A 26,917-nucleotide genomic window follows, 5' to 3' on the forward strand; every position below is an offset into this window, starting at 1 on the left:
TATTTTCCCCAAGTTTGCTAGCAGCAGAAAGAGAACATTTGAGTATACGTCATACATCATCACAGGTAGCATACACTGCAAAAATATGTAAATATGTAATATGTAAATTACTTAATTTAGTCAATAAATTCGTATGTTTTTATGTACTCAAAAACTGTGTTCTTTAAGGAACACCCTTTACTAAGTTCAGAATAACACTACGTAAAAACAATTCGATAATGTGTTCTGAAACACCCTTATTAAATTACTCAAAAATTTTAGAAAATACAGTGCTTTATTTCTTTAGTTTGATGAAAATAGCTATGTACGTAACAAAATGAACATCAAAAACGCTTTTCCTGTCATTCTCCCTGAACTCAGCAATGTTCTAAAAGTTATATAATTTTCAATCATACAAACAACAGGTACAACAATATTACACTCACACTGGGGTACGTATTTAAAAACAAGGAAAAAGTTCTCTCGAATATTCTTCATAATCAACACTTAAGTTCTTCAGAAATACCTTGAAATAACAGTATCCAAAATTCCTTGATTACATGTCAATGTAATAATTATTTCAACATATGAAGTGACGCGTGTTTATAATAATTCTGTAAACGTACTCTTTCATTTAATGCATCTAATCTGGTAAGTAATCTTATTGTGAAGCAACTGCTCAGTTGTCTCCGAGCGCTGGAAGGTGAAGAACGGGCGATATCGTGCACCTCTGTTTCTTCTATTATACAAGTCGCGATGCAGCTACCTGGCCAAATCTAACGTGGCAACTGCTTCAGCCAGCCTACAGTCCCGACTTGGCTCCCCGAGATTTCTTTTTGTTTCACCGTTTGAAATCTCTGAAAGAACAACCTTACAGAACAACTGACGACGTGAAAGCAGCTTGTGAAATGGTTTTAAACACACTTCTTGAACAAACCTTCCAGGATGTCTTTGGAGGTTGGAAATTCCGTTGCCAAAGATAGGTAGTAATTTACTGTACAGGTATTATTATTCTTATTATAATGTAAATAAATGTTTTTGTTTTGTTACCTGCAGACTTGTGAAATTACTTTCCGGACAGACTTTGTATATTGTATTGTTTCAGTATTCCGTAACATCTTCCTTAGCAGATCCGGGCAACCTGCGAACAACCCATCTCACTTCACAATTTCCCCTTGACCGGATCTTCTGAGGAAGCTGTCAGGGAACACCGAAACAGTACTGCTAAGGCTCTTTGTGTGAATACCTTAACCCTACGTACACTATGTGGGTTGAATATTGTCCACACTTGTATTAGGATAAAAAAAAATTATGAATATTTTTTAGTATCATGTCATACCTCAGATTTTGTCAAAAACCATATAAATTTTATTTTCTGTCATTCAACACTTTTAATTTTTACAAAATAAACCGAAATTAAAAAAAAAAAAAAAGTTTTCCAGGTGGACAATAATGTATCCTTCCTTGATGTAACGGGTTACCATAAGGATGAAGTTATTTGCAGTTAAAGTTGAAGGTTCTGACACTAGACGTCGCTACGGGTCTAGTTGACAAAAAGCGTAGTATACTTAAACGGAAAAGACCTGCTGGTTGTTTCAGAGTGATGATATTAAAAGTAGAATCATGGGTTACACGTAACACCGCACATCTAGGGAGAGTTTAAAATTGTCGACCACAAAAATCATTATTTTATGTCCCAGAAAATGTAATATTGTTTTCTTTTTTGTGCCTTCAGTTGTTTTAGTTTACAGTTAGTATAAAATAGAGAAGATTACATTTTTTGGGGTAGAAAATAAAGATTTATGTGATAGACATTATTTTTTTAACCCTCCCTTGGTGTGCGGTGTTACGTAGGGTTAAAAGCAATGAAGATGAAAATTGTAGAAATTAAGCCAGATAGGGTCTACAAACCGCTTTTCTATAAACTAACAAATGTTTTCGTCTTTTTGTATGATGCATAATTTTGGGTGCCAACCATTATAACGTCACAAACTGTGCACCAAAATTTCTGGCCTATAAAAAAAATTTGGAAACGGTTATTAATGTAATGACGTTTTGTAGATACGAGGGAGGATCAGAAACGAAGATTGCAAGGCCGATATTTCTTAGGTTCGTCTGTTATACAGGAATGAGGAATGTGCGGTAATTTTAATACATGGAGTTGGCAACTGTGAAATCACCCGCCACGTACGGCACTAGTTGTATATAAACAAATGGTGACTCGTTTGGGAAACTGGTCTTACGAAGAAGTCCACGCAGTTATTCGATTTCTGTGGGCGAAACATGTAACCGCGGCTAAAATTCAACAGCAGCTGGTAGAGGTTTACGGAGGGATTGTAATCTCTCGTCAGCATGTCGCAGAACAGTGTCGAAAGGTTGCGGCTGGTAGAGAAAACATCATCGATGAAGAGCGGTGGCCGACCCAGCACGGTGCCCACCCTACCTATAACCCGGACCTCACTCCAAGCGACTCTTACCTGTTCCCGCACTTGAACGAGCAACTAAGAGGCCGTCGCTTTGCTTCAGACGAGGAGGTGAAACATTTCGTGACAACGTGGCTGAACACGCAAGAATAGGATTTTTACCAGAAGGGAATCTTCAATGTATGTACCTAATGTATGTACTGTGTGTTGGCTGTATTGGTTGTATGAAATAATATATACACATTTCACCGTAGGTTATGTAACCTTACTTTCAGATCACCCTTCGTAATATTTTTCTACATTTTTGGTAATCATCATTTATCTTCAAGTTATTTAATAACATAATTTTCCTCATTATTTAATAACATTTAAAAAAAAAGTGGGAGTGAGCTTAGACGCAGTAAATAAAAAGAGTACGTTTACAAATTATTATAGGCCAACATCTTTATTTCTCTCTGCTAGGATCTATATTTTATCTGTCTAACAACTTTTAAATATTTATAAAAGATCTTTTTTTATACTTTTATTGGCAGTTATTTTCTCCGCATGTTCTTAAGAGGTATGAAAATGCAGAACATGATTTTTTGATTAAAATCACTTACACCCGCGCATTAAAAAAAAATAAATAAATAAAAAAAAAAAAAGACAAGACAAAAAAATGTTTTGTGAAGATACTGTACACCGTAAAATGAATTCTGAATCGTGAAATAAATATGTATCTTAGTATTTATATATTTATGATATATAAACTTCTCTTAAATAAATCGCACACTTTGTCCCGCTCCAGTTTTTCTTAACTTTCTTTTTTCTTTTTTACAATAAAAAAAAAATAAGCGTCGTGAATACCAAACACAAAATCCTATTTTTTCGTATCCAGAATACTGAGTTGAGTGTCTTCTCGCCTATCTTCCAGATGGGCCTGTAAGCACAAAAGAAATATATTTTATTAACCAAAACTGAAGTTACCACAGTGTAAATGCGCTACAATACTTATTTCAGCTAAAGTCGTACAGAGAACCAATGACCTAAAAGACCAGTGGCCCATAATTTGAGAAGTGAAGCTATTGGGACTCATGCACTCGTCGCAGGCAAATACAGAAACAAGAATTTTAGGAATGATTTACAAAAAAAAAAAAAAAAAAAAAAAAAAAGCATCAACAGATTGCGACCTTGGCCAAGAATTAGTTTGTGGATCAGGGGTAACAAAATTTTTTGAATGGCCTCTAAATGGAGTTTTCGTATTTTCTATGGAATAAGTACATCACACTTAGTTAAGTGATAGTTTGAGTTTGGTTACACTATATGTAGTTCTTCAAATGTAAAGCCTACAAGAAAATTTTTGACTGAATTATGCTGTATCTTTTGATCCTACAAAATTTTTAGGAATGATCAAAAAAAAAGCATCAAAATATTGCGATCTTGGCCAATTGTTAGTTTTTAAATCAGGGGCCACAAAATTTTTGAATGGCCCTTAAATCGATTTTTCGTATGTTTTACGGAATAAGCACATCATACTGAGTTAAGTGATAGTTCTGGTTTGGCTACACTGTATGTAGTTCTCCAGATGTAAGGCCTACAAGAAAATATTTTGGTTGAATGAAATCAATCATGGATCTTTTGGTCCAAAAAGGTGACTTTCGTTTCACAATGAGAAACAACAGTACATTTACAAAAGTATGCAAATGTAGTACTGAAACCGAAAGCAGAAGTAAATTTTATACCACTCTCTATTAGTAGGAGATAGAGGTGAAAACAGTATCTTTCCTTGAGACATTCTCGATCGATTTGAAAAACAGCCTGTCGCTTCCTCTTAGCCGGGAATAAACAATATTTTTATTTTCAACTCATGGGATGCATCATCATTAATAACCATTACAAATGTATGACTATTGAAGGTGAATGGTTAAATAACCACTTCCGTTGGTTACTATAAGTATATAACAATTAATAAATATTGAATTATATACACAAAATCACATATCATGATGTTTGACATGTGGCTACTGATAGTGATGGGTATTCAGAGGTCTCGAGCGTCTGAAAAAGAACGAGCTTGATGGTAGTTTCAGTGACTGAGAATTACCTTTCTAGGGATGTACCGATACCACTTTTACACAGATACCTGATACTGTAGATACCGATACTTTTGGACACATTTCTTATATATTATCAGGAATTTTCAGAATAATGAAATGATCAATATTGTAATATGGTATACTAGATAAGGCCAACATTTGACATACAAAGAAAAAAAGCAGAATTTCATTTTATATTAGGTTCCACCCTCTAGATTTAATCCAGCTCACATAAAATGAACTAAAAAGCAGCAAATACTTATATAATGTAAACTTAATTCTAAGAGTCAGTGATTGATATTTAGATTGATAATGTACTTTGATAGTTACATTGCATTTACAGGGTGTCTACTGAGTTTCATTTTCAAAATTCCAGGAAATTTCCAGTATATTTAGTATAACTATCAGCAACATTCCAGTACCTAATACAATGATTTTTTAAAAGTTCTTTAGGACTAATCACACTTTCGATGATTTCAAATTTGTAATTGTTTTACCATCAAAAGAATATTTTATTTTTAATAAATTTAGTTAACCTTGATTTTTTTAAAATACAAATGATTTTTAGCATTTTTAAAGGGTTTCCCAACTCCCCTCACAGCCCTCCACTCCACCCATTTCTTTAAATGTCTAATTACAAAAGGTATGCAACTCGTGCTGTGGAAAAATTTACAATCACAATTGTTTCTAAGACTATTAAAACAATTACAAAAAGTATTGTTGTCAAATTACCAGTTTCAGATTTTTCCAGTATGTGGATAAAAATTCCAGTATATTTCCAGTATTTCCAGTATAAAAATTAAATTCCAGTATAATTCAAGTATTTTCAGTATTTCCAATATCAGTAGACACCCTGATTTATTAGTCTCTCTTGGGGGCCGCGGTGGCTCAGTGGTAGAGCGTTCACCTCTGGTGCTTGGGGTCCCGGGTTCGATCCCATCCCCCGCCAAGTGAACTTTGTGGTGGACAAACACCGTGTGCGTGGGTTTTCTCGGGCTTCTCCCGTTTCCTCCCACTTTCTTCATTCCACCATTTCATTCATTACTCATCATCACCGTCTCCATTAGCCTAACCGGCATAACCGTGGGACGTAAAATTCAAAGATTTCATTTCATTTCATTAGTCTCTCTTACATACATATAATGCAAACGGATACTACCGAAACATATTTTAATTGTTTACAAAATTATGCGTGTTGAACCAGATGTTGCTGTGTGCACCATAAAAAAATAAGAGGGTTATTTAAGCGAAGTCGAAAACGATACAATTATTTATTAATTTTAGAATTAATTGTTTTTAACCAGTTAAGTAGGAGAAAATAATGACAAAGTGAGCATCTTGTGGGTTGCTTCCATAGCATTTTCTTCTGAATTGAAACCTCTGTCTCGTTTGGGATTCAAATTACGGGTCTGCTATCCTGATATGGGCGCCCGAACGGTGAGGGCAGGGTGGAACACCCTGGCTCACGAAAATGTATACGTAATACAGCAAACCACATATTTTAAATACCGGAAGTAGTATAGCAACCATGGAATGGTCCCCCGTAGAAAATTTTCTTCGGGCGCCCATGATCCTGACTGAGGACCTTTAGCTTTTCTTCACCAGTATTTTTGCATCGAGGGACTAAAAATATCAGTTGAGTACGGGTAGTGCAAATCAAAGGCGTACACATGCATAAAGAAATCGATTGTACAAATGATAATTCAGATCAACTTTAAGTCTAGAAGAAACCGATGAAATGTAAGTGATACTGTTAATATTAAATAAACTGAAAATAGTTCGGAAAATGTATCGGTAAATATGGATGTCCACTTGTCGATACTGATACTCCCAAAAGTAGCTGATATCACCGATACCGATATATCAGTACATCCCTATACCTTTCAGATGTTTGATATGTGATTGCTGAAATTGACCGAACCTGATGTCAAGCAGCACTTCAGCAACTAAAAATGACCTCTATTGAAGTATGTGACCACTAAAAATGTTTGATGTCAATGCATGTCCAGATCTTCGAGTGCCTCGAAATGGCAGCTTGATGCCAAGCTCAGTTTAGGGCTACTAAAATGGCTGATTATGATGATAAGTCAAATTTCAGTGACTGAAAATAGTACACGGGATTATACATTATAATACGCAAAGAACACGTAGGCGTATCACTGCACTGTCATCCGGCGGTGAATTTCGATTGGTTTCAAGCCTTCAGCTAAAAACTGATTGGTTTCAAGCCTTCAGCTAAAAATCGATTGGTTTCAAGCCTTCAGCTAAAAATCGATTGGTTTCAAGCCTTCAGCTAAAAATCGATTGGTTTCAAGCCTTCAGCTAAAAATCGATTGGTTTCAAGCCTTCAGCTAAAAATCGATGGTTTCAAGCCTTCAGCTAAAAATCGATTGGTTTCAAGCCTTCAGCTAAAAATCGATTGGTTTCAAGCCTTCAGCTAAAAACCGATTGGTTTCAAGCCTTCAGCTAACAGAAATCTAATGACACTCCGCTGTTCCACATTGTTGTAAACCTGCAAGGGTGCCGCCATCTTGTTTCACTGATTCCCAGTATCCTGTTCGCGAGGCGGGCGTGCCAAGCCCATCTGATAACAGTTCTAGGACACAAAAAAAAAAAAAAAAAAAAAAATACAAAGAAAGCACAAATTTTGTTTAAGTTTTGTGTTCTAGGACATCACCAAAACATAACAAAGCACAAACTTTGTCAAACTTTTGTATCTTTTATACAACTTTTCGCTTATTTATTGAATGAATCTTTCGCCTCCGTCATTTGCACCTCAGTCCCACAACGGTTCTGAGTAACAATCTCCTTTAAAACTCGGCTGGGAGACTCACTGAAACTTTTCTTCCACGACTGTTTCTCTTCATTGATGTGGTCTTGCCTTGAATTTTGCAAGCCATCACTTTTTCGCACCCAATCCCTCGCGACATATCAAATACACTTGCCACTTTACTCATGCACACAGCACGTAACCGAGCGCCAACAATTTATCCTCTTTGAAAATCAGAGAGGTCGGCCATTTTACACCACCACCGTCTGAATAAGTTCACTCCACACTTGGCATTCTACTGTTCCTCATGTAGTACGGAGTTTCCCCTAACACACCATTACCAGCAATCTGGCAGTGCGATCGCCGCCTGATCGTTGTTAACCGACATCTGACGTGTTTCCATTAAATAGATAAATACCATATATAAATAAACTTACAATTTGAGCGACTCTTCTAATGCATGGAAGATAAAAGCTTTACGTTTTCAAAACCTTACCTTTAATATGGTGGCGAACTCGTTTCTGTGCAAGCACTCGTAGGCGGTTGTAAGAAGGTGAAGGGCTATAGAATGAAATACTTCACCTCCGAACAAAAACAAATCCAGCCCTAATTCCAAACCTGTTCCAAAATCACACTCATCAGTGGCGAGATGGACATTTGTAATCACATATTCCAGCCTCTCAAAATTCTTTCGTCTCTCTTCTTCAGTATCAGCATCCGCAATCCTCTTCATTATTTGTTTCAGCGTCCCTGGCAAATACAAAAGGAACATTCGACTTACATACTGTATATGGTATTAAAGAAATGCAGGAAACGTTTCTGAACAATTCTCATTTCACTAATCCAGTGAAACCTGTCTACACAGCAAAAAATAAATAAATAAATAAATAAAATAAAATAAAAAACAACACAAAATGACTACCACTTTATAGTGTTACTTGTGTGTTAATTTTACCACCAAAGACATCGCCTTCCGAGCATATCAGAAGTATCATATAATTGTCAGTAAGAATTTAAATTGGATTTTATTGCTTGCAATGAGCAAAGCTCTACGTGTTGTATTTGAGATTTATACCAAGTAACGAATAACGTAATATGTTTTGCTGTAATCAGTGACGAAAATAGTATTATAAGCCTATGAAGTATCATACAACAGTTACATGAGTAGCAGTTCTGCCATCTGTTGTTCTTATACCCTAGCACATAAGAAAAACAGATAAGAACAACAGGTGGCAGAACTGCTACTCATGTAACTGTAGTCAGGCAATTCATAGGCTTATAATACTATTTTCGTCACTACTTACAGCACAACATATTATGTTACTCGTTACTTGGCATAAATGCCAAATATACTGCTTAACGTTTTGCTTATAGCAAAAATTACATCCAATTCAAATTCTCACTGACAATTACTTGTTATTTCTGATATGCTCGGAAGGCGATGTTCTTGGTGTTAAATTAACACACAAGTAACACCCTAGAGTGGTGGTCATTTTGTGTTGTTTTAATACATCATTTTTTGCTTTTAATACATCGTAAGTTCCACTGAAAAGTACACAACAATACAGAAAAAGGAATGTATTTTGAAGCAAAAACTATTATAGAATGATGTAAGTGCTTGCAAAGCAATTACTCCTTTTTTCTACGTCAGTGATTCCCAAACCTTTTCTGACAGACGACACACTTTACTACGACCCCACGACTTCAATTCAATATATGGTAGAAGAATTCAATCCTGGAATTTGGGTGGGCAAGTTGATTTGCTTCTAGGAGACATCTAATTTGATGATGACACCAGAGGTATTAAAAGGTGTCGAATCCACAGCATGACAAAAAATAAGAATAATACGTAAGGCACCCTAATTTTATTCTTTTATTAACTCATAACCTAATTACACCGAACTCCTTAAAAGGATAACATACAGAGAATGAAAAAGTGATTGACGGGACCGGGACTTGAACCCAGGATCTCAAGCATACCGTGCCGATGCGTCAACCACTACGAGACCCAGTCCGCTTCCCAGAGACCCCAAACGCCCTCTCAATCTTGTAGTCGGTGCTCTCCACTCAGACCACTTGACTTGTACAACAGCCTAGCTGCTGTGCTTGGACAATCCAGTATCCATATACTGAGAACACATTTTGACGGTTGAGATTTCATATATATATATAGGTAACTAAGAAAGTTCTGTCGCTTTTTCACCCACAACCTTCAAACATTGATATGTCACCTAAGACGTACATGGAAGATCAAAAATAGTCCCCATCAGCATCGACGACCTTCTGCCAAAGTTCTGAAAGGCTATGAATTCAACTTCGTGAGCCATGAAGCGAAGAAGTTATCAAGTGTATTTTGTACCTCTACTATGGATTTGAACTTACATCCTCTAAGGTGATTGTCCAAGGAATGAAGCAGACCGTGCAATGTCCGGAGAGTTTGGCGGATGCAATAGTCTTTCCCACCCAAGGCGTAGAATGGTATTCCGCGACATCCTAGCCACGTGGGGCTTAGCGTTGTCCTGTAACAGGAGGACCCCTTTGCGATTCAGAAATGCTGGCTCCAGAGTTTTGAGGTTTTCTTGAACATGGCTCAACTGCTGCAGTACAAATTTGCACTGATGCTCTGACCAGCTGGTAGCAGTTCCCGATGCAAGATGCTGCAAGCAGCCCACCAAACACATAGGAGTTTCTTCTGGTGCAGTGCTGGTTTCGGCTGTTTTGGAACCGGTGCATGGGATGATAAACCAATGACGGGGGCGCCGTAGCGCTTCGTACAGGACCCACTTTTCATCACATGTCAACACCCTGTCGAGAAATGCTTCCTCAGACGAGACAGCAAAGAAACACAGATGTCTGTTCGCGTTGCCTTCTGCTCGGAGTCAAATCATGTGGTACCCATTGACCCAACTTGTAGTGCTCCCAAAGCTGATGCAGGAACTTCCGAATAGTTTCTCCACTCACAATGAATTGTAGTCCCAGTTTCTCGTAAGTCTAGCCATTGTTCGCCTCAATTGTTGCCTGAAGATCTTAATTTTATACATGTGTTTGTCTTCCAGTAAGTGGTGCGTCTGTGTTTCATCACCGTCCTCAAACTTGTTAAACCACCCTGCACTGTCCGCGTACTCACGACACCCTCACCATAGGCGTGACGTATCTTCCGCCCCGTTGCAGCAGCGTTTGACCGCAGTTTAAACTTATACAGCACACACGCCCTTAAAACGCTCTGTGGAGGTCCCATGTTCACTCTGTCCTTACGCAAGTTCACGGTGTAACTGAACTGGCACAACTAGGTAGTATGTTTGATATACCCACACCACCAACTGACCTTCGCCTTATCTCCTTTCGCATTCAACTCGCGGTGTGAGGGTCAATGGAACAAACAGCTCCACGGAACTTTCTTGGTTAAATTTATATTAATGAAAGGAGAGAACATCCGATTTAAACTTATTTTTACAGACCAAATCCTCTCCTCTGTAAGTGTGAATTCAATAACTTATAAAGAGTGAAAAAGTGATCCTTAAAAGAATTTTCATTGCGTAGGATTATCCTAGAAGAATTAATGCAATGTAAATCATTGTGGTAAAATATATATATATATATATTAGTGGTGGGCACAAAACCCGGTTTTTCGGTTTTTAGATAAACCGAAACCGGTTTTTGAAAATTTAAAAAAAAACTGTTTCGGTTTTCTCCAAACAAACGGGTCGGTTTTCACCGAAACCGGTTATCAGTTTTCTCCAAAACCAGTTCGGTTTTTCACCGGATCCGGTTTTTGTTTTCTTCAAAACTGGTTCCGGTGTTTTCCAAAATTTGTTCTATTTTTGATCAGAATAGTGTTTTGTTGTTCTCCAGAAACCGAATCCGTTTCCACAGAAATAGCTGTATGTGTTTTCCAAAGGTTCGAACCGGTTTTGAAGAAAACCGGTTTCGGTGAAAAACCGAACCGGTTTTGGAGAAAACAAAAATGTCGGTTTTTCGGGTTTCAGTTTTTCTAGAAACCGGTTTCCGGTTTTTATAAAAAGAATTTTTTGCACTTAAACACTTTTTCTTGAGAGTGCCAACCACTCTTTCATCGAGGAAGTGAAATATTGCTTCACAATTAATTTTACCTTTAGGTTTTATTTCAGAATACATATATACAAACAGAATATTTGAAACTCGAAGTCAAATACTGAAACAGTTTAGGAATAACTTAAAGGAAACATAAGGAAATAACCGTTACAACTAAACTACGTAATTTTACATATACAAATAATGATATTGATTTTATTTGTAAACACAGTTCACAAAAAATTAAGTTCTATGAAAGCAAGTGATTACAATATCCATAAATGTTGAATTAACATAGTATACGTTTATGGAATACTTGGGGCTATTTTCCTTTAACCCTTTTAAATTTTGGATTTTTTAAGGTAAATTATAGACTTTCAGTGAAGCAGCTACATCATAATCCCTATTTATCCTAAGGTACATCATCATCCCTATTTATCCTAGGATTATGGTTCGTATCTCATTCTTTTCAGAATAGAACAGCCTTTCAAACGGTATCATCCACATGTCTCCATCATGTTCCTCAGGCGGGAAATTTTGAAAGAAATCGGGAATTTTTAATTTTGAGCCCCCTCGACCCTCATAGGCTAACGCACAAATCTAAAAATCAACTGAAAAATAGTAAGGGTGTACGAAATGTTTGTATAAAATTTGATGCTTCTATCTTTAATAGTACGGGCGGGTAAAAATATTTACCAACGAGCTAAGAACATCCCCACAATGCCCCAGATGAACCCAAACGACCCAGATATAATATAAAAATTACTTGAGACATCCCTATTTATCCTAGAGTCATGTTTTGTATACCATTCTTTTCAGAGGGTCATTCCATGTGAAATCAACAAATTAAACAGGGATTTCTGACCCGACCATTTTAGATTTTTACCAAATTTTAGTATTTCCTAGGGATTGTCGAGATATGGAATTGTGTAAAGTTACAGCTTCCTGTGTGGCGAAGTTTCTGAATTATGGGGGCTCAAAAATACGAAAAAAAATCGCTTACTTTGGTACATACACGAAACTTTCAGACAACACTGTTCTTGATCTAACTGGCGTAGACAGCTGATTCTTGTTTTGTTTGAACGAGCATAAAATAAGCTTTCCAACGATATATCGCATGCTTAGTTTTGGAAGAATATCTACTTAAGGTCACCCAGTGTGACCTTTTGACCTTGAACTTTTGGGGATGCATATCTTCGACTTTTCTAAAACTCGCATATAATTTACACACAAGTTTACTCTATAACATAACGGAAATATAAGTTGGGACGGTAATGGGAACTTTCAATATATATATATATATATATATATTTAATAACAATTTGTCTGTACCAGATAGAGTTTGAATGTATAAAGTAGTTTGCAACACTGTAGCATTGCACAACAGCATGATAAATTGCGCAATCATCTGCTACAGAAAGGTTTGGAAGATTGAGAAGTGTGAAGATTGAAAGATTTCATTTCATTTCATTTTTGAAAACAGAAGCTTGACTGTGGTGTCTCTTAAGTCAGTTTTCCAATGGTCAGTCTTATTTAACGAATTATTAGATCAGAATGTCATCGTCAAGATTTAAGAAGACAGTTTGCTGCAATGCATTTAATATAGGAGAACATGGAAATGTCAAAAGAAATTTAAGAAATATGTTTCCGTGGGATGATTTCGAAGTGTTCATCGTTAAAAAGTGGATTTAAAATTTGTGATTCCTGTCGTAAGAATCCAGCAACACCTTGTGATGCGGGTGCGACTCCTATAATAACGGAGAGGTGATGATTAGCAGCACCGATGCTGAAAATAGTGAAAGTGATATTGAGCAGTGCGTCAAAGAAAATGCGTTAGAATCTCTGAGCCGCAGCCTAAAAGATCACCTAATTATTAGCAGGGTGGATTGATTTAAATCAGTCTGATTTAAATCAAGATTTAAATCACTTGATTTTTAAAATAAAAATCGTTGATTTAAATCGAATTCCGAAATAAATTAATTTAAAGTGGAAATAAGTAAAATCCCGTTTCTGTTCTGTTATTTCGATTATGGAAGTTAATAATCATAATACAATTGAGACTCAAATGTACAGCATAGTATGAAAACAAGTGTCATGCAGAGGATGATTAGGGAAAATCCCGTTTTGAACAGGTGACGGAACAATCCTGCTTTCTTCTTTTCGTAACATTGGGTTTGGGTTTTAAAATCGTTAACTATTCCAACGGGGAAATCACCATCGATATTTAAGACAAAAATTCTTTTTTTGTACGTGTCTGTTTGTTTGTTCCCAGATAATAGGGAGTATTTAGAGGGGCCCTATCCCCTCTTTTTTTTTGTTCATTTTATAACTTTAGACGAAATTTATGTATTTCATGCTGCAGGCTAGTTCTGGGTTTTTAAAAATAGGCCCTGCCAAATATCAGTAACTTTTTTGAAAAAAGTGACATTTTGATAAACGCTGCTGTACTTTTTCCTTAATGCTTAACCTTTTAAATTATATCACCTATTTTTAGGGGATAGGGCAGAATCTTCATTATTCGATTAAAAAAGTACCAATAAGGCTTTTACTTCGTTTTCTTCAAGACTGGAGGCATTTTAGAACATGCTACATATGCTTTCACGCCTTTCCGCGTTGAGGCATAGTGTGTGATGACGTCATAAATTTAAAAAGATATTTTTTGTTATGCGTATTATTATTATTTTTTTGGCGGGTTGCATTTTGCATTCAGAAGACTGAAATTCTGCACACTCGTTTAGTGCATACCTTAATAATTTTCAAATGTTTTCAGATCTCTGCGTGGAAACAGCGGGGTCCAGAGCGGCAAAATGTTTAAAAAAAAAGATATTTAACAAAAATTAGTTTTTTTCGTGATTTTCTCGTTTCAGATGGAGACATATGAATGGTACCGTTTGAAAAGCTGTTCTATTCTGAAGAAAATGATGTACGTACTATGCTCCTAGGATAAATAGGGATGTCTCAGGAAACTTATCTGAGATCCTGTTTTATACGGGAATCTGGGAAATATTTTTCGCGGGCTTACTTTGGCACCCACAAGATCGAAATTTTGCACATTTACTCAGTGCACCCCTCGGTAATTTTCAGATTTGTTTCAGGTCTCTGCCTTGAAACGGGGGGAGAGGTCCACAGAGGTAATTTTTTTTTTTTAAAAAAAGATACTTTTAACAGAAAATTCCTTTTTTCGTGATATACCCGCCCCAGATACATGATGGAGACATTTGAAGGGCACCGTTTGAAAATTTGTTTTATTCTGAAAAGAATAATGTACAAATCATGATCCTAGAATAAATAGGGATGTCTGAGGAAATTTTTATATTACATCCGGGTCATCTGCGGCATTGTGGGAATGTTCTTAGCTCATTATTAAATAGTTTTCTCACCCTCGCCCTTACTACTCAAGATAGAAGCTTGAAATTTTGTACACACATTTACTACACCCTTAGTATTTCCCAGTTGATTTTGAGATATGTGCGTTAACACAGGGGAATCTAGAGGGGATCAAAATAAAAAAAAAAGTTTTAGAAAATGCCGATTACTCTCAAAATTGCCCGCTTCAGGGACATGATAGGGAAATGTGACTGTTACCGTTTTAAAAGCTGTTCTATTCTAAAGAGAGTGATGTATGTACCATTATCCTAGAATAAATAGGGATGATGCTGTAGCTGCTTGACGGAAAGTCTATAATTTACCTTTAAAAAGAGCCATAATTTAAAATGGTTAAGAAACATTGTTTTTGATAGACATAGGTTAACGATTGTTGATAATTCAAAATTCAACCCCAATACTTTCACTTAAATGGCATAATTAGCATTTAATACTAATTTCTAATGCTTTTTCTTCAGTTTGCGACTTGTGTTATACGAGGAGAAAGATTTGATTTAAATAAAAAAAAATCAACAAAAATGATTTTTTTTAAAAAAATCATGATTTTTTTCCACCCTGATTATTAGACATTTCTACAGAGTATTGGAAGCAAAATACAGCAGAAAGTGAAATTATAATGCAGTTGAAAGAAAAAATTCAAACAGCGGATAAAAGTGTGAAAGTAACGATGCTAATTGTACTTCCAAAAAGTTGGCCTGTCAGAAAATATCAGCAAGAATTTCACTGCACTAACTACATAGCTCGTAAAGCTTAATGGAATTTTAACAACACCTCACCTAAAACCTGGACAGACTTTACCTGACAGAACAATGGATGTGATAAAACAATTCTACAATAGTGATTCGATTAGTCGTGTTTTGCGCGGGATAAAGGATTTGGTTTCGATGAAAGCTGATGGAAGTAGGGTACATGTTCAGAAACGATTAATCCTAAATAACCTGAAAGAAGTTTATGCCCATTTCACAGAGGAGAATCCAGATATTCATGTGAGATTTCGAAGTTTGGCGAGCTACGCCCGAAAAACTGTGTACTGGCTGGAAGTAAGTGACACACACATTGCCTGTCTGTATACAATCCACTAAAATGTAAAATTGATGTTAGGCGTGTGTATTTCACGCTGATACTTCAAAATCATACGAAACGCATTTAAGTGCATTAGTATGTAACCCAACCAACCCAAGTGTTACTTTCGTTAATGTCATGAATGTCCAGGACCGGAAGGCATACGTGAACACTTTGAAACAAAACTCAATGAGCAATTTGTTGAACAAATCACATACAAACAGTGGGAAAAAAATGAAATGAAATCTTTGAGTCCCACGGTTATGCCGGTTAAGCTAAAGGTAATAAGTATTTTCTGACGCTAATGATGAGTAATGAATGAAATGGTGGAATGAAGAAAGGGGAGGAGACGGGAGAACCCCGGGAAAACCCACGCACACGGTGTTTGTCCACCACAATGTTCACTTGGCGGGGTCTGGGATCGATTACAAACAGTGGACTGTGACAGACAGATCAACACTTGAAACGCTTACGAAGCCTACAGCAGAATTCCTAGACATTCTAGTGGAAAACTTGTACACCTGGTCGAACATTATTTTATTACTCATCAACAATCTTCATATCTTCAGGATCTGAAAGAAAATTTCTTGATAAACAGTGCATTGTTCTTTCCGATTTTGCAGAAAATTATTCGTTCGTTTTCCAAGAAGCGTCACGAGGTTTCCCCTGGAATAACGGTCAAGCAACTATTTTGCATATACTCCAGAAATCCCCGGACTTCTACAGTTATAACTGACAATGTGATCGTTGTATCTGACTGTCTCAAACATGATGCAATTTTAGTGCACCTATTGCAGAAAATACTTATTACCTTTTTGAGAGATAAATTCGGTTCTGAAAATTAAAAAAAAAAAAAAAATATTCTACTTCTCCGATGGAGCAGCAGCTCATTACAAAATTCACAAGAACTTCATCAATGTTAGATACCATGAAAGCTTATTTTTCCGTACCTTCCTTTTCTTTTCTTTTTTTTTTTTTTTTTTTCTTTCTTTCTTTCTTCTCCGCTACCGCACATGGCAAAAGTCCGTGTGATGAACTTGGGGAACTTGAAAGAGACTTGCTGCAAGAGTAAGTTTGAAAAAGCCTTATAGTGACGAGATATTAACACCAAGACAATTATATGATTGGGCAAAGCAAAATATAAAACCTATGTCACTAATAAGGAATACAAAGCGGAAGCGTCACTCCTGTGGCTTTCGTGGTATATTATTATTATTATTTATTTTTATTTTTATTTAAAAAAAAACTCTTTTGCAGCTTGGACACGAGAACTGTCGCTTTTTTTATTATTAGTACATTAAATGCAGTATTGGAAACTGCTTTATACATTAAAAAACTGTCTGGTACAAAAAAAAAAAAATGTAAAGTTCCCATTACTGTCCCAACTTCTATTTCCGTTACGTTATAGAGTAAGCTTGTGTGTAAATTATATGCGAGTTTAAGAAAAATCGATGATACGCATCCTCAAAAGTTTAAGGTCAAAAGGTCACACTGGGTGACCTTAAATAGATATTCTTCCAAAACTAGGCATGCGATATGTCGTTGGAAAGCTTATTTTATGTTCTTTCAAACAAAACAAGAATCAGATCTCTACGCCAATTAGATCAAGAGCAGTGTTGTCCGAAATTTTCGTGTATGTACCGAAGTGGACGATTTTTTCGTTTTTTTGAGCCCCCTTAATTCAGAAACTTCGTCATACAGGAAGCAACAACTTGGCACAATTCCATATCTTGACAATCCCTACGAAATACTAAAATTTGGTAAAAATCTAAGATGGTTGGGTTGTGGGCTTTGTTGATTTCACATGGAATGACCCAATAGAATATCCTTTCAAACGGTAGTACTCACATGACCCTATCATGTCCCCAACGAAAGAAATTTTTAGGGAAATAGGGATCTTCTGTTAAAAATATCCCTTTTTTCATCTATTCGCCCTTCTGGACCCCTCTTGTGTTAAGGCAGAGATCTGAAAAATACTAAGTAGTATACTGACTTTCCTTACAAAATTTCAGCCTTCTTTACCAATGTGATAAAAATATCCTCACAATACCCCAGATTCGCATATAAACCAGGAAATTTCCTTCCCTATTTATCCTAGAATCATGGTTCGTACCTCATTCTCTTCAGAACAGAAAAGCCGTTTAAACGGTACCATTCACATGTCTCCATTACGTGTCTGGAGCGGGAAAATCACGAAAAAAGGTTTTTGTTAAAAGATTTCCCTTTTTTTTAAAAAAAAAAAATTGACCCTCTAGACCCCTCCCCCTCTTAACGCAGAGATCTGAAACAAATCTGAAAAATATTAAGCGGTGCACTGAATGTTTGTGCAAAATTTCACTCTTCTAGGTGGAAAAGTAAGCCCGCAAAAAAGAGAAAAAAATATTTAAGTTATGACGTCATCGCCTCCTATGTCTCGAGCAGAAAGGCGTAAAACCATACGTAACATGCTCTACAATACCTCCAGGTTTGAAAAAACAAAGAAAACCCGAAGTAAAAAACTTTATTGGAACCTTTTTATAATCGAATGAAGACAATATCCTAGTACCTAAAAATATGCACAAAAAATTTAAAAGTTTAACAAGGCCAGGAAAAAATTCAGCAAAATATAAAAGCTGTGATACTCTAACTTACATTTTATGTGCCCACAGAGAGAGCCAAATTATCTTATGATATCCTAAATAAGGACCCTCGTTTGCTACAAAGGTAAGATTTTACTTTTTTAAATATGTACCCTATAGCATCTACTACTAATTTTATTCTAGGATAATTCTATATACTGAAGATTTTTTTAAGGAATCTGGCGTACTTATGGGTTACTGAAGAAGACATCACAGTATGCTAAAATGATTCAATAACAAGTTGAACCGAACAATAAAGGCCACATACTTTAAGAAATGTATTAAATTATTGTAATTTATTCCTCTGAACAAACACAAACATGGCTACTATGCTGAGTGCTTACTGAACTGCGACCACTCCTACACACAAGAAAGTGGGCCAGTAGGCGAGCTTGATTACATGACCATCCCGAATGGAAGTATTCCAGAGAAAGAACACAGCCGAAGCTACATCATGTTGGCAGACATCTCGCTGTCATAATGGAAGGTGGGCAGGATATATCCGCATTCCAATAGGGTATCATTGTGGATACCCGAGCAATAGGTGCGTCAATAACCCAGGCAGTAATACTGTCGAATGTGCCCGTTCCTGTGTAGTGAAGTTGTACAGTCCGCAGCAAAAAACCTGCAACATGAGCATATAAGTTTATTGTGGAACTACGTCTAAGTGACATGAATCACGCCAGGAGAAACTTCGGCGTCCTCCCCTGCACACTTTTATTTTGGAGCAAAAGACTTCGTCGTTTCACAATAAACGTACATGCTCATGTTGCAGGTTTTTTTGCTGCGAACTGTACAAGGAGTGGGAAGAAAATCGGGTAACGGTCTCGAAAAGACGGAACTACAGGGGCGTACGGAAGTTCAAAACGTGGGGCGAGAGTCGCGTCAAACAGCTTGTCACAGCCAAACGAACCATCAGTGTCCGGAAATTACGTGACCAATACAATAGTGGATGTATGACACCCATATCCTACGCAACTATTCGGCGTACACTGGCATGTATGCAGTTCAACAGCAAACGATACACTCGTCACCCACTCTTTACGACTTGTTACCGCAGACTTCGTCGGCGCAGGAACATGCTAATTGGGCCATAGATGATTGGAAAACGGAGTGTTGGTCCGATAAATCACGGTCTGTGCTACTCTTTTCGCACGGGCGTGTGCATGTGTGGCGCCAACTGCACGATGCATACCTGTACAGGCAGATGGGAGAGGCTGTATGGTTTCGGGATGTTTCTGTTGGCATGGACTGGGACCGTTGATGTGCATGAACCACAGTGAGACATCCGTTATATACCTGCAGGTGTTAGAGAATCACGTACAACCTGCAACGCAACACTTCCACCCACATGAAGGCATTTTCCAGGATGACAGTGCACGGTGCCACGAAGACACGACTCTATTTGCTTGGCTTAAGGAACATTCCACGGAGCTGCAAAGTATGAATTGATCCCCTGTCACCGGATCTTAATCCTATAGAACATTTATCAGATGTTGCGGGACGAGCTCTTCGCACCATGACTCCTGCACCAACATCTGTGGACACATTATATGATGCCATCAGGAATACTTGGTGTCAAATCTCTGTGGAAACGTATCAGGAACTACCAGAATAAATGCCACGCCGTGTCCAGGACGTCCTCTCAGCAAAAGATGGACCATCAAAGTATCAGATAGGTAGTCGCAATTCAGTGAACACTCAGTGTAAGGTTTTTTTTAAGTAGAACCCTGAACAAAAATCACCTAGGCAAGATTACTTACTATCTGTTTCGGAAAGTGCTCTGTATCCTTGTTCTGTCTTTTTGTCAACCGGTACAACGATACCGACTCCATGAAAGGTATTGGTGACTATCTTTTTGCTTCGCGCTTCCATTGCTGGCGTGACCAAGTCCAGCGTTATGCTGTTCTTCTGTGACCACGAAATGAGAGCTTTTTGTATTCTCTGCAGCTTAGTCCTCAAAAATGGATCCGCAGTTTTCATCCGAGTATTTACGTGATCACTAAAATAAGACAGAGAACAAAATATTTATTTAGTGATGCTCAACAACATAATTAAAATTTTAGAGACAATAATTGCGGGGAAAAAGCCGCAGTTTCTTTACCTCACAGATTCCTATGGATGTGTGGGCCCCTCTGATGATTTCACAATCATAACAACAACGATTACTACTACAATTTAATAATAATAATGTAATGGAACATATTCGCTTCAACTTCTGACGTTGTAATTGAATCAATTACAGACAAATCAGAAAGAATTTACTTTTCGAAATGATTTTTACTTGTATATACGGATGTATTAACGCTTGACTATACCGAACCACTGTTGATTGGGGAGAGGAGGGGCGGTATGGTTGGTCAGTAGCAGCGTTTACCTCTGGTGCATGAGGTCCCTGGTTCGATCCCGTGGTGGACAAACACTATGTATGAATATTTTTCTTGGGGTTCTCCATTTTCGTTCTATTTTCATCATCCGTCTTCCTCAGTCTTGGTACATGATCGTGGTATGTTAAACCACAAAAAATTGTCGCTTAGCTAATAGATTGAAGCTATATAAAAATACCGGTGAAATTATATTGAAATTAATAACCTTTTATCCATGAGAAAATACAAACTTTGTTTATCTTTTCTTCATTATGATAAAGGAAGATTCAAGAACCTCAAGAAAATGTTCAATACCGAAGTTCACGCCTATTTAAGCGTTTTAAAACACACACACACAGACACATAAAAAAAAAATCCTTACCATCTTGACTGCCACCATATTCATTAACCTTGATCACATATGCGCCACTAGCAACAGTTTATCAGCAGTAGTTTGTTTTCAATTTTATTTGAGGCATATACATGTAAAGCTTTTGTCTGTGTATGGTTTTGCATACATGCAACGCGGACATTAAATGTTGACTTTCAAGCCACATGTATGTATTTACATACACACCTATAAAACAAATCGGAAAGAAATAAAATATATTGTTTGTGTATGGAAAACCATACACGTGGCATTTCATACGAATTGTGTATGAAATTCCACACACTTGGCAGTCAACGTGTTAAACTACTAGGTAGCGTAGTCGTTAATGCATGGGCGCGGTAAACTGAAGATCTGGCTTCGAATCTCGGTCTCGAGTTGTTCATTTCCTCACTGTACATCAGATAATTACGATAGTTTAAGATTGTTTAAAAGGGACAAGTTTTGCCAATAGATGGCACTACAGCCTTCGTATTTCTTCCATGTATTTGTTACCTTTCACGAAAATTCATGATTTCTTTTACAAATTTCAACCTACAGACTTCAAATTTTTAGAAAAGGAACTTCATAATCTATCGAAGGCAATAATCCGAGCAGATTTTTTATTTAAAATTTTCTTCATTGTTGAAATGGATATCCAAACCTTTAACAATGGAACTGTTTCAACAATAAAGAAAATTCTAAATAAAAAATCGGCACGGGTTGTTTCCTTTAATAGGTTATGAAATTCCTTCTCCAAAAATTTGAAGTCTCTAGGTTGAATTTTGTAAGAGAAAAAGAAAATTTTCTTGAAAGGTAAAAAATACATGGAGAAGATACGAAGACTGTAGTAACATCTATTTGCAAAACTTGTCCCTTTACACTAACCTTAACTAGTCTTGTACGCGATTACAGCATTAATTTAATAAAAGAGCGGGATCGTACATATTAGAATTCTGGTCACATATTTACGATTCAACAATTTATCAGTTCCGAAGAGATGCAATGTAGTAAAATAGATGAAGAAAAAAAAAACTTACTAGACAGCTCCGAAAAGATTTTCTGCTAAAGGTGTTAACGCACAGCCTCTCGAATGGGTGGCACCAGCAACGAACACAGGAGGTTTGCTGGGTTCATCCCTATAATATCCCATATGAAAACCTTTGGAGTCATCTCCCTTTATTACCGTCTGCAAATATAACAAGAATAAACAATGAAAACGTTAGACTACACTTAACAAAACCTTCACTTATCCTTAATGTCAATTTATAAGGCTGCTCTGTTTCCCAACAGAAATGTAACACAATGAATCTACTGTTCCAGACCACCTGAAATCTTTAAAGTAATACATCTAAGAATAATAGATTTGTCTGGTGTACTTCTATTATATAAAGAAGCAAAATGTATTACAGACATGCTAAAACTGCAAGACCAGGGCTGGATTAACACTTTGAAGACCCAGGGCTAGAAAAAACTTAGTTCCTGCTGATTTCACCTAATATATTTTTGTGAAAGGAAAGTTAAAAGAATATGTTTCATATTTTTGGTCGTATTTTATTTCATAATGATGAAAGTATCTTCATGATTCTTTTTAGACAGCCAGTTGAGATTTTGATCAGAATGGAGTCCCCTTTCCACCTGGAGGCACGGGGCTATAGCCCCCTCCTTAATCCGGCCCTGTGTAAGATTATCATGATTTAGAATACGAATGGCGTAGAAAATAAACCTCATTTTTTGAACAATATGCACTTATGATTATGTCAAGAGTAAAGAAATAGCAAAATAGAATATGCACCCGTTGTCTGCGCTCTGTTCTAGAAATCCAATCAGAAGAAAATAGAAAGTATTCAACAGAAATTCTTAGGATATATACAGTATGTCAGAAAACTAACGGAACTTTTCTTCTGTCCAGAGAACCGCTGACTTCATCTATTGAAGCAGCATATCATCGGAAAGTTGAATATCTGCTCAATAAAACGATACTACAATCATGAGAACCGATTAACGGAGTGTCAAGTTATAACAAGAAACGTGAATGTATGTAGTGTCACCTCGTCACAAAAACACGATGGAGCAGAGTCAATATTAAATTTTGTTTCAAGCTAAGTAGAACATTTACATAAACACTGAAAATGATGAAACAAGTGGTGATGAATGCTTATTTCGTACACGTGTGCTCAAGTGGTATACGCAATTCCAAGACGGTCGTAAGTCCTTGGAACACAACCCAAAGCCAGGCAGACTGAAAAACAAAAATCGCGATGAACTGCTGGAACAAGTGCGTGATCTGCCACGATGCGAATTTGACTGTGAGATGAACGACGGAGGAATTAAATACGACGAGAGACATGATTCACGAAATGTTGACAAAGGATTTAAAGAAGCCGAAAGTCTATGCTTGATCTGCCCCGCACACCTTAACTGACGTCCAAAAACTTGCTCGCGTTGAACACTGCAAGGACCTGGTTAAAACTGCCAGACGGAACAGAACATTCCTGGAATCGGCTATAACTGGTGATGAGACTTGATGCTTCAAGTACGACCCGCAAACAAAACGCCACAGTGCTACGTGGAAGTCCCCAGGTACTCCGATAACGAGAATACTGCGTTTTTGAAAATCACGTAAGAAGACAATGTTGATTTGTTTTTACGATTCCAAAGGTATTAACTTCTGGAATTCGTTCCACAGGGTCAAATTGTTAATGGTGTTATGGAGCATTTGTAAAAGCGAATCGTTCGCATAAGGACCGAGTATCGTCGAGCGCCAGGCAGTTGATCTTTATTGCACGACAATATACTGTCACAGAACCATCGCAGTTCGTGACTTTTCTAGAAAAAAAAAAAGAAAAAAAAAGCGCTTCCACATCTTCCGTATTACCGTGATTTATCGCTCTGTGACTATTTCCTATTCTCAAAATTAAAACTGGCCATGAAAGGAAAATTTTATGACAATGTTACACACGTCCAGTCTGCCGTGACGAGCGTCATCGAAGCGATTCCGAAAAAGGACATTAAAAACTCTATGCTAGCATTGGTTGAAAGTGCCTACCGATGTATTGATGCGGAAGGGATGTATTTTGAATAAAAAAGAATTACAGTTGGTAAAATACCTAATCAGTTTTGTTTAATTTAAAGAGTTCAGTTTTTTTTTTTTTTTTTTTGACATACTATATACATTTTTTAAAACAATGGGAACTCCTGCAATACGAAACAAAATATTCGTACAAGGTTCTTCTAGATAAATTTAACTATGTTATTAATGAAAGAGAAAACAATCAATTATATTAACATATTATATCCTCTATAGATGTCAATTCAATAACGTACCCCCCCCCCCCGAGTGAAAAAGTGACCGACTGGAGCGGGACCTCCGGCATACCGTGCCGATGCGTTAACCACTACGCCACTCAAGTTAGCTCCCCAGAACAGCCACTCACTCACCCACTCTCGACGTCGGTGCTCTCCACTCAGACCAGGTGGGTTGTACCACAGCCCCCTACTGTGATTGGACAATCCCGTGTCCATATATTGAGAACCTATGACGGTAGTTATTTCATATAGATATTAATGAAAGAGGAAACAACGCATCGGCACGGTATGCCGGAGGTCCCGGGTTCGAGTCTCGGTCTAGTCGGTCACTTTTTCACGCTGCAGGGTGGCCCAAAAGTAGGTATACACTATCATACTGATCAGCTCATTGCATTTCGTATCATTTCTTAATGTTATTGCTTAGTTTCTTTATTATTTTGTCTTAAAGCCTTTTACTCATACCTTAATCTCGGAACAGTAGAAGCAAATAAACCCATAAACTACAATGTTATACTTCATCAATGCGGGGGTGTATACCTACTTATGGGCCACCCTGTGTATCTTTATAAAATTCTCATGTCAATAATAGTTATTTCTTTCAAAAAATTGGACTCAATGCTAAACCAGGCTATTTACGTAACCAACACTGTTGACCTTAGATGTTCTCAGAATTGAAATATATAAAGACTCTCCATTATATAGAATGTTCAGTAGGTTTAATAGCATAGCAATACTGAACAGAGATCTACATTTAGCACTATCTACGTTACTACACACAAAGAAATTTTAAAAAATACATATTGCTCAAAAATATATATACAGATGGTGATCAGAAAAATGGAAACACCTGTAGTTGGCAACACGTCTGATGTATGGGTTGGCAGTGGTGTCATGGAGCCCGCAGCGCCGGACCGCTGATGGTGTGTGTTAGGTCGGTCTCCATACTACGTCAGGCGCAGTGGAACAGCAGTGTCCAGTGGCTGCAGCAGACGGCGGTAGTGTAAAATGGGAGACCTCTCAGATTTTCAAAGAGGGCAAATGGTTGGTGCGCGGTTATATGGAGTGAGTGTGACGGCAGTGGCTACTGTGTTAGGTGTGTCGCGTGGGACAGTGTCGAAGGTGATGACGGCCTACACAACACACGGGAAAACCACATCGGGCAAGCGGAACAGTGGGCGGAAGAAAATCGTGCCACTGCGGAGCAAGTGACGGAGGAACTCAATCAGCACCTCCCCCACCCTGTTTCGACAATTACAGTCCGCCGCGAATTACATGACATGAACTTACGGGGTCGTGTTGCACGGGCCAAACCGCTCATCAGGGACCATAACGCTTTCGCACGCCGCAAATGATGCCGCGACCATGCAACTTGGACCGTTGAGGACTGGAAACGTGTGATATGGTCGGATGAGTCACCCTTCACCCTATTCCCAACCACGGGCCGGGTTTATGTGTGGAGAACGCCCAAAGAAGCTTATGATCTGCAGTGTCTCCACCCAACTGTGAAACATGGCGGCGGCTTGGTGATGCTGTGGGCCGCCATATCATGGTTTTCATTGGGTCCTGTGGTCACACTTAGCGGACGAATCACTGCCAACGATTATGTCGCAATTTTAGAAGACCACTTGCATCCTATGGTCCGGATGTTGTTCCCGGACGATGACGCCATCTTCCAGGATGATAATGCACCCACTCACACAGTTGGCGTTGTTGTAGCGTGGTTTGAGGAACATCGGGATGAAGTTCAACACCTCCCCTGGCCCGCCCAATCCCCAGATCTCAACATAATTGAACATCTGTGGTCCGTCTTGGAAACACGACTCCGGTGACGATTTCCACCTCCATCCTCTCTCACAGAACTGGCCGATGCCCTGCATGAGGAATGGTGTAAAATTCCACTTGCTACCATTCACGACATCTATGCCTCCATCCCACGTCGCATCAAGGCTGTTCTTAAGGCGAAAGGTGGCCCGATACCATATTAATGTGGTAAGTTGCAATTTCGTTCAGGTGTTTCCATTTTTCTGATCACCATCTGTATGTTTGTACTCAAATGTGTAAAGTTAATATTTGGCCCTATAATGCTTTCGATACTTCTAATACGGTTAAGACTTAATACTTTCATACTCTTAAAATAGTCATCATTACTGTTGTCAGATATTTTTGTCAATACGTTTATATTCACTCTCATATATAATAATATAAATATTATAATGTATAAGCTATCTATATTATATAATACAAGGAAACCACAATAGTTCTTGCCGTTTTTGACGTTACATTAATCATGCGTTCACAGAGAGGAACCGAAATGAAGCACGTGCTTGCCAAGCGTTCAGGAGTTAGTCTGTGATGAAGCAGTCATAGAGGAAGACAGTCTGTGACGAACTTGGAGAAAGGTCCCAGGTTTCCGCTGAAACAGTCAGACTGCACCTGCAGGAATAGGGAAGTTATACAAGATAAGCAAGTGGGTACTCTACATATCGTAGCCAGTCAACGAGGAACAACGAGTAA

General features: G+C 37.7%; 1 protein-coding gene across 1 annotated transcript in view; it reads right to left on the bottom strand.

The window, feature by feature from the left end:
• Positions 1-255: 255 nt before the first annotated feature.
• The window catches only part of Hpf1 (Histone PARylation factor 1), a 45,167-nt gene continuing 18,505 nt past the window's right edge, over positions 256-26,917 (bottom strand). Inside the window, exons 4-7 of the mRNA XM_081737677.1 lie at positions 22,135-22,283; positions 20,125-20,363; positions 7,744-7,997; positions 256-3,321 (exon numbers count right to left, since the gene is read on the bottom strand). Coding sequence (XP_081593803.1) covers positions 3,262-3,321; positions 7,744-7,997; positions 20,125-20,363; positions 22,135-22,283 — 702 coding nt within the window. The 3' untranslated portion in view covers positions 256-3,261. The remainder of the gene's footprint in view (positions 3,322-7,743; positions 7,998-20,124; positions 20,364-22,134; positions 22,284-26,917) is intronic.

This window comes from Thermobia domestica, chromosome 14 (assembly GCF_964235325.1).
Source record: "Thermobia domestica chromosome 14, izTheDome1.hap1.1, whole genome shotgun sequence".
NCBI classification, from domain to species: domain Eukaryota; kingdom Metazoa; phylum Arthropoda; class Insecta; order Zygentoma; family Lepismatidae; genus Thermobia; species Thermobia domestica.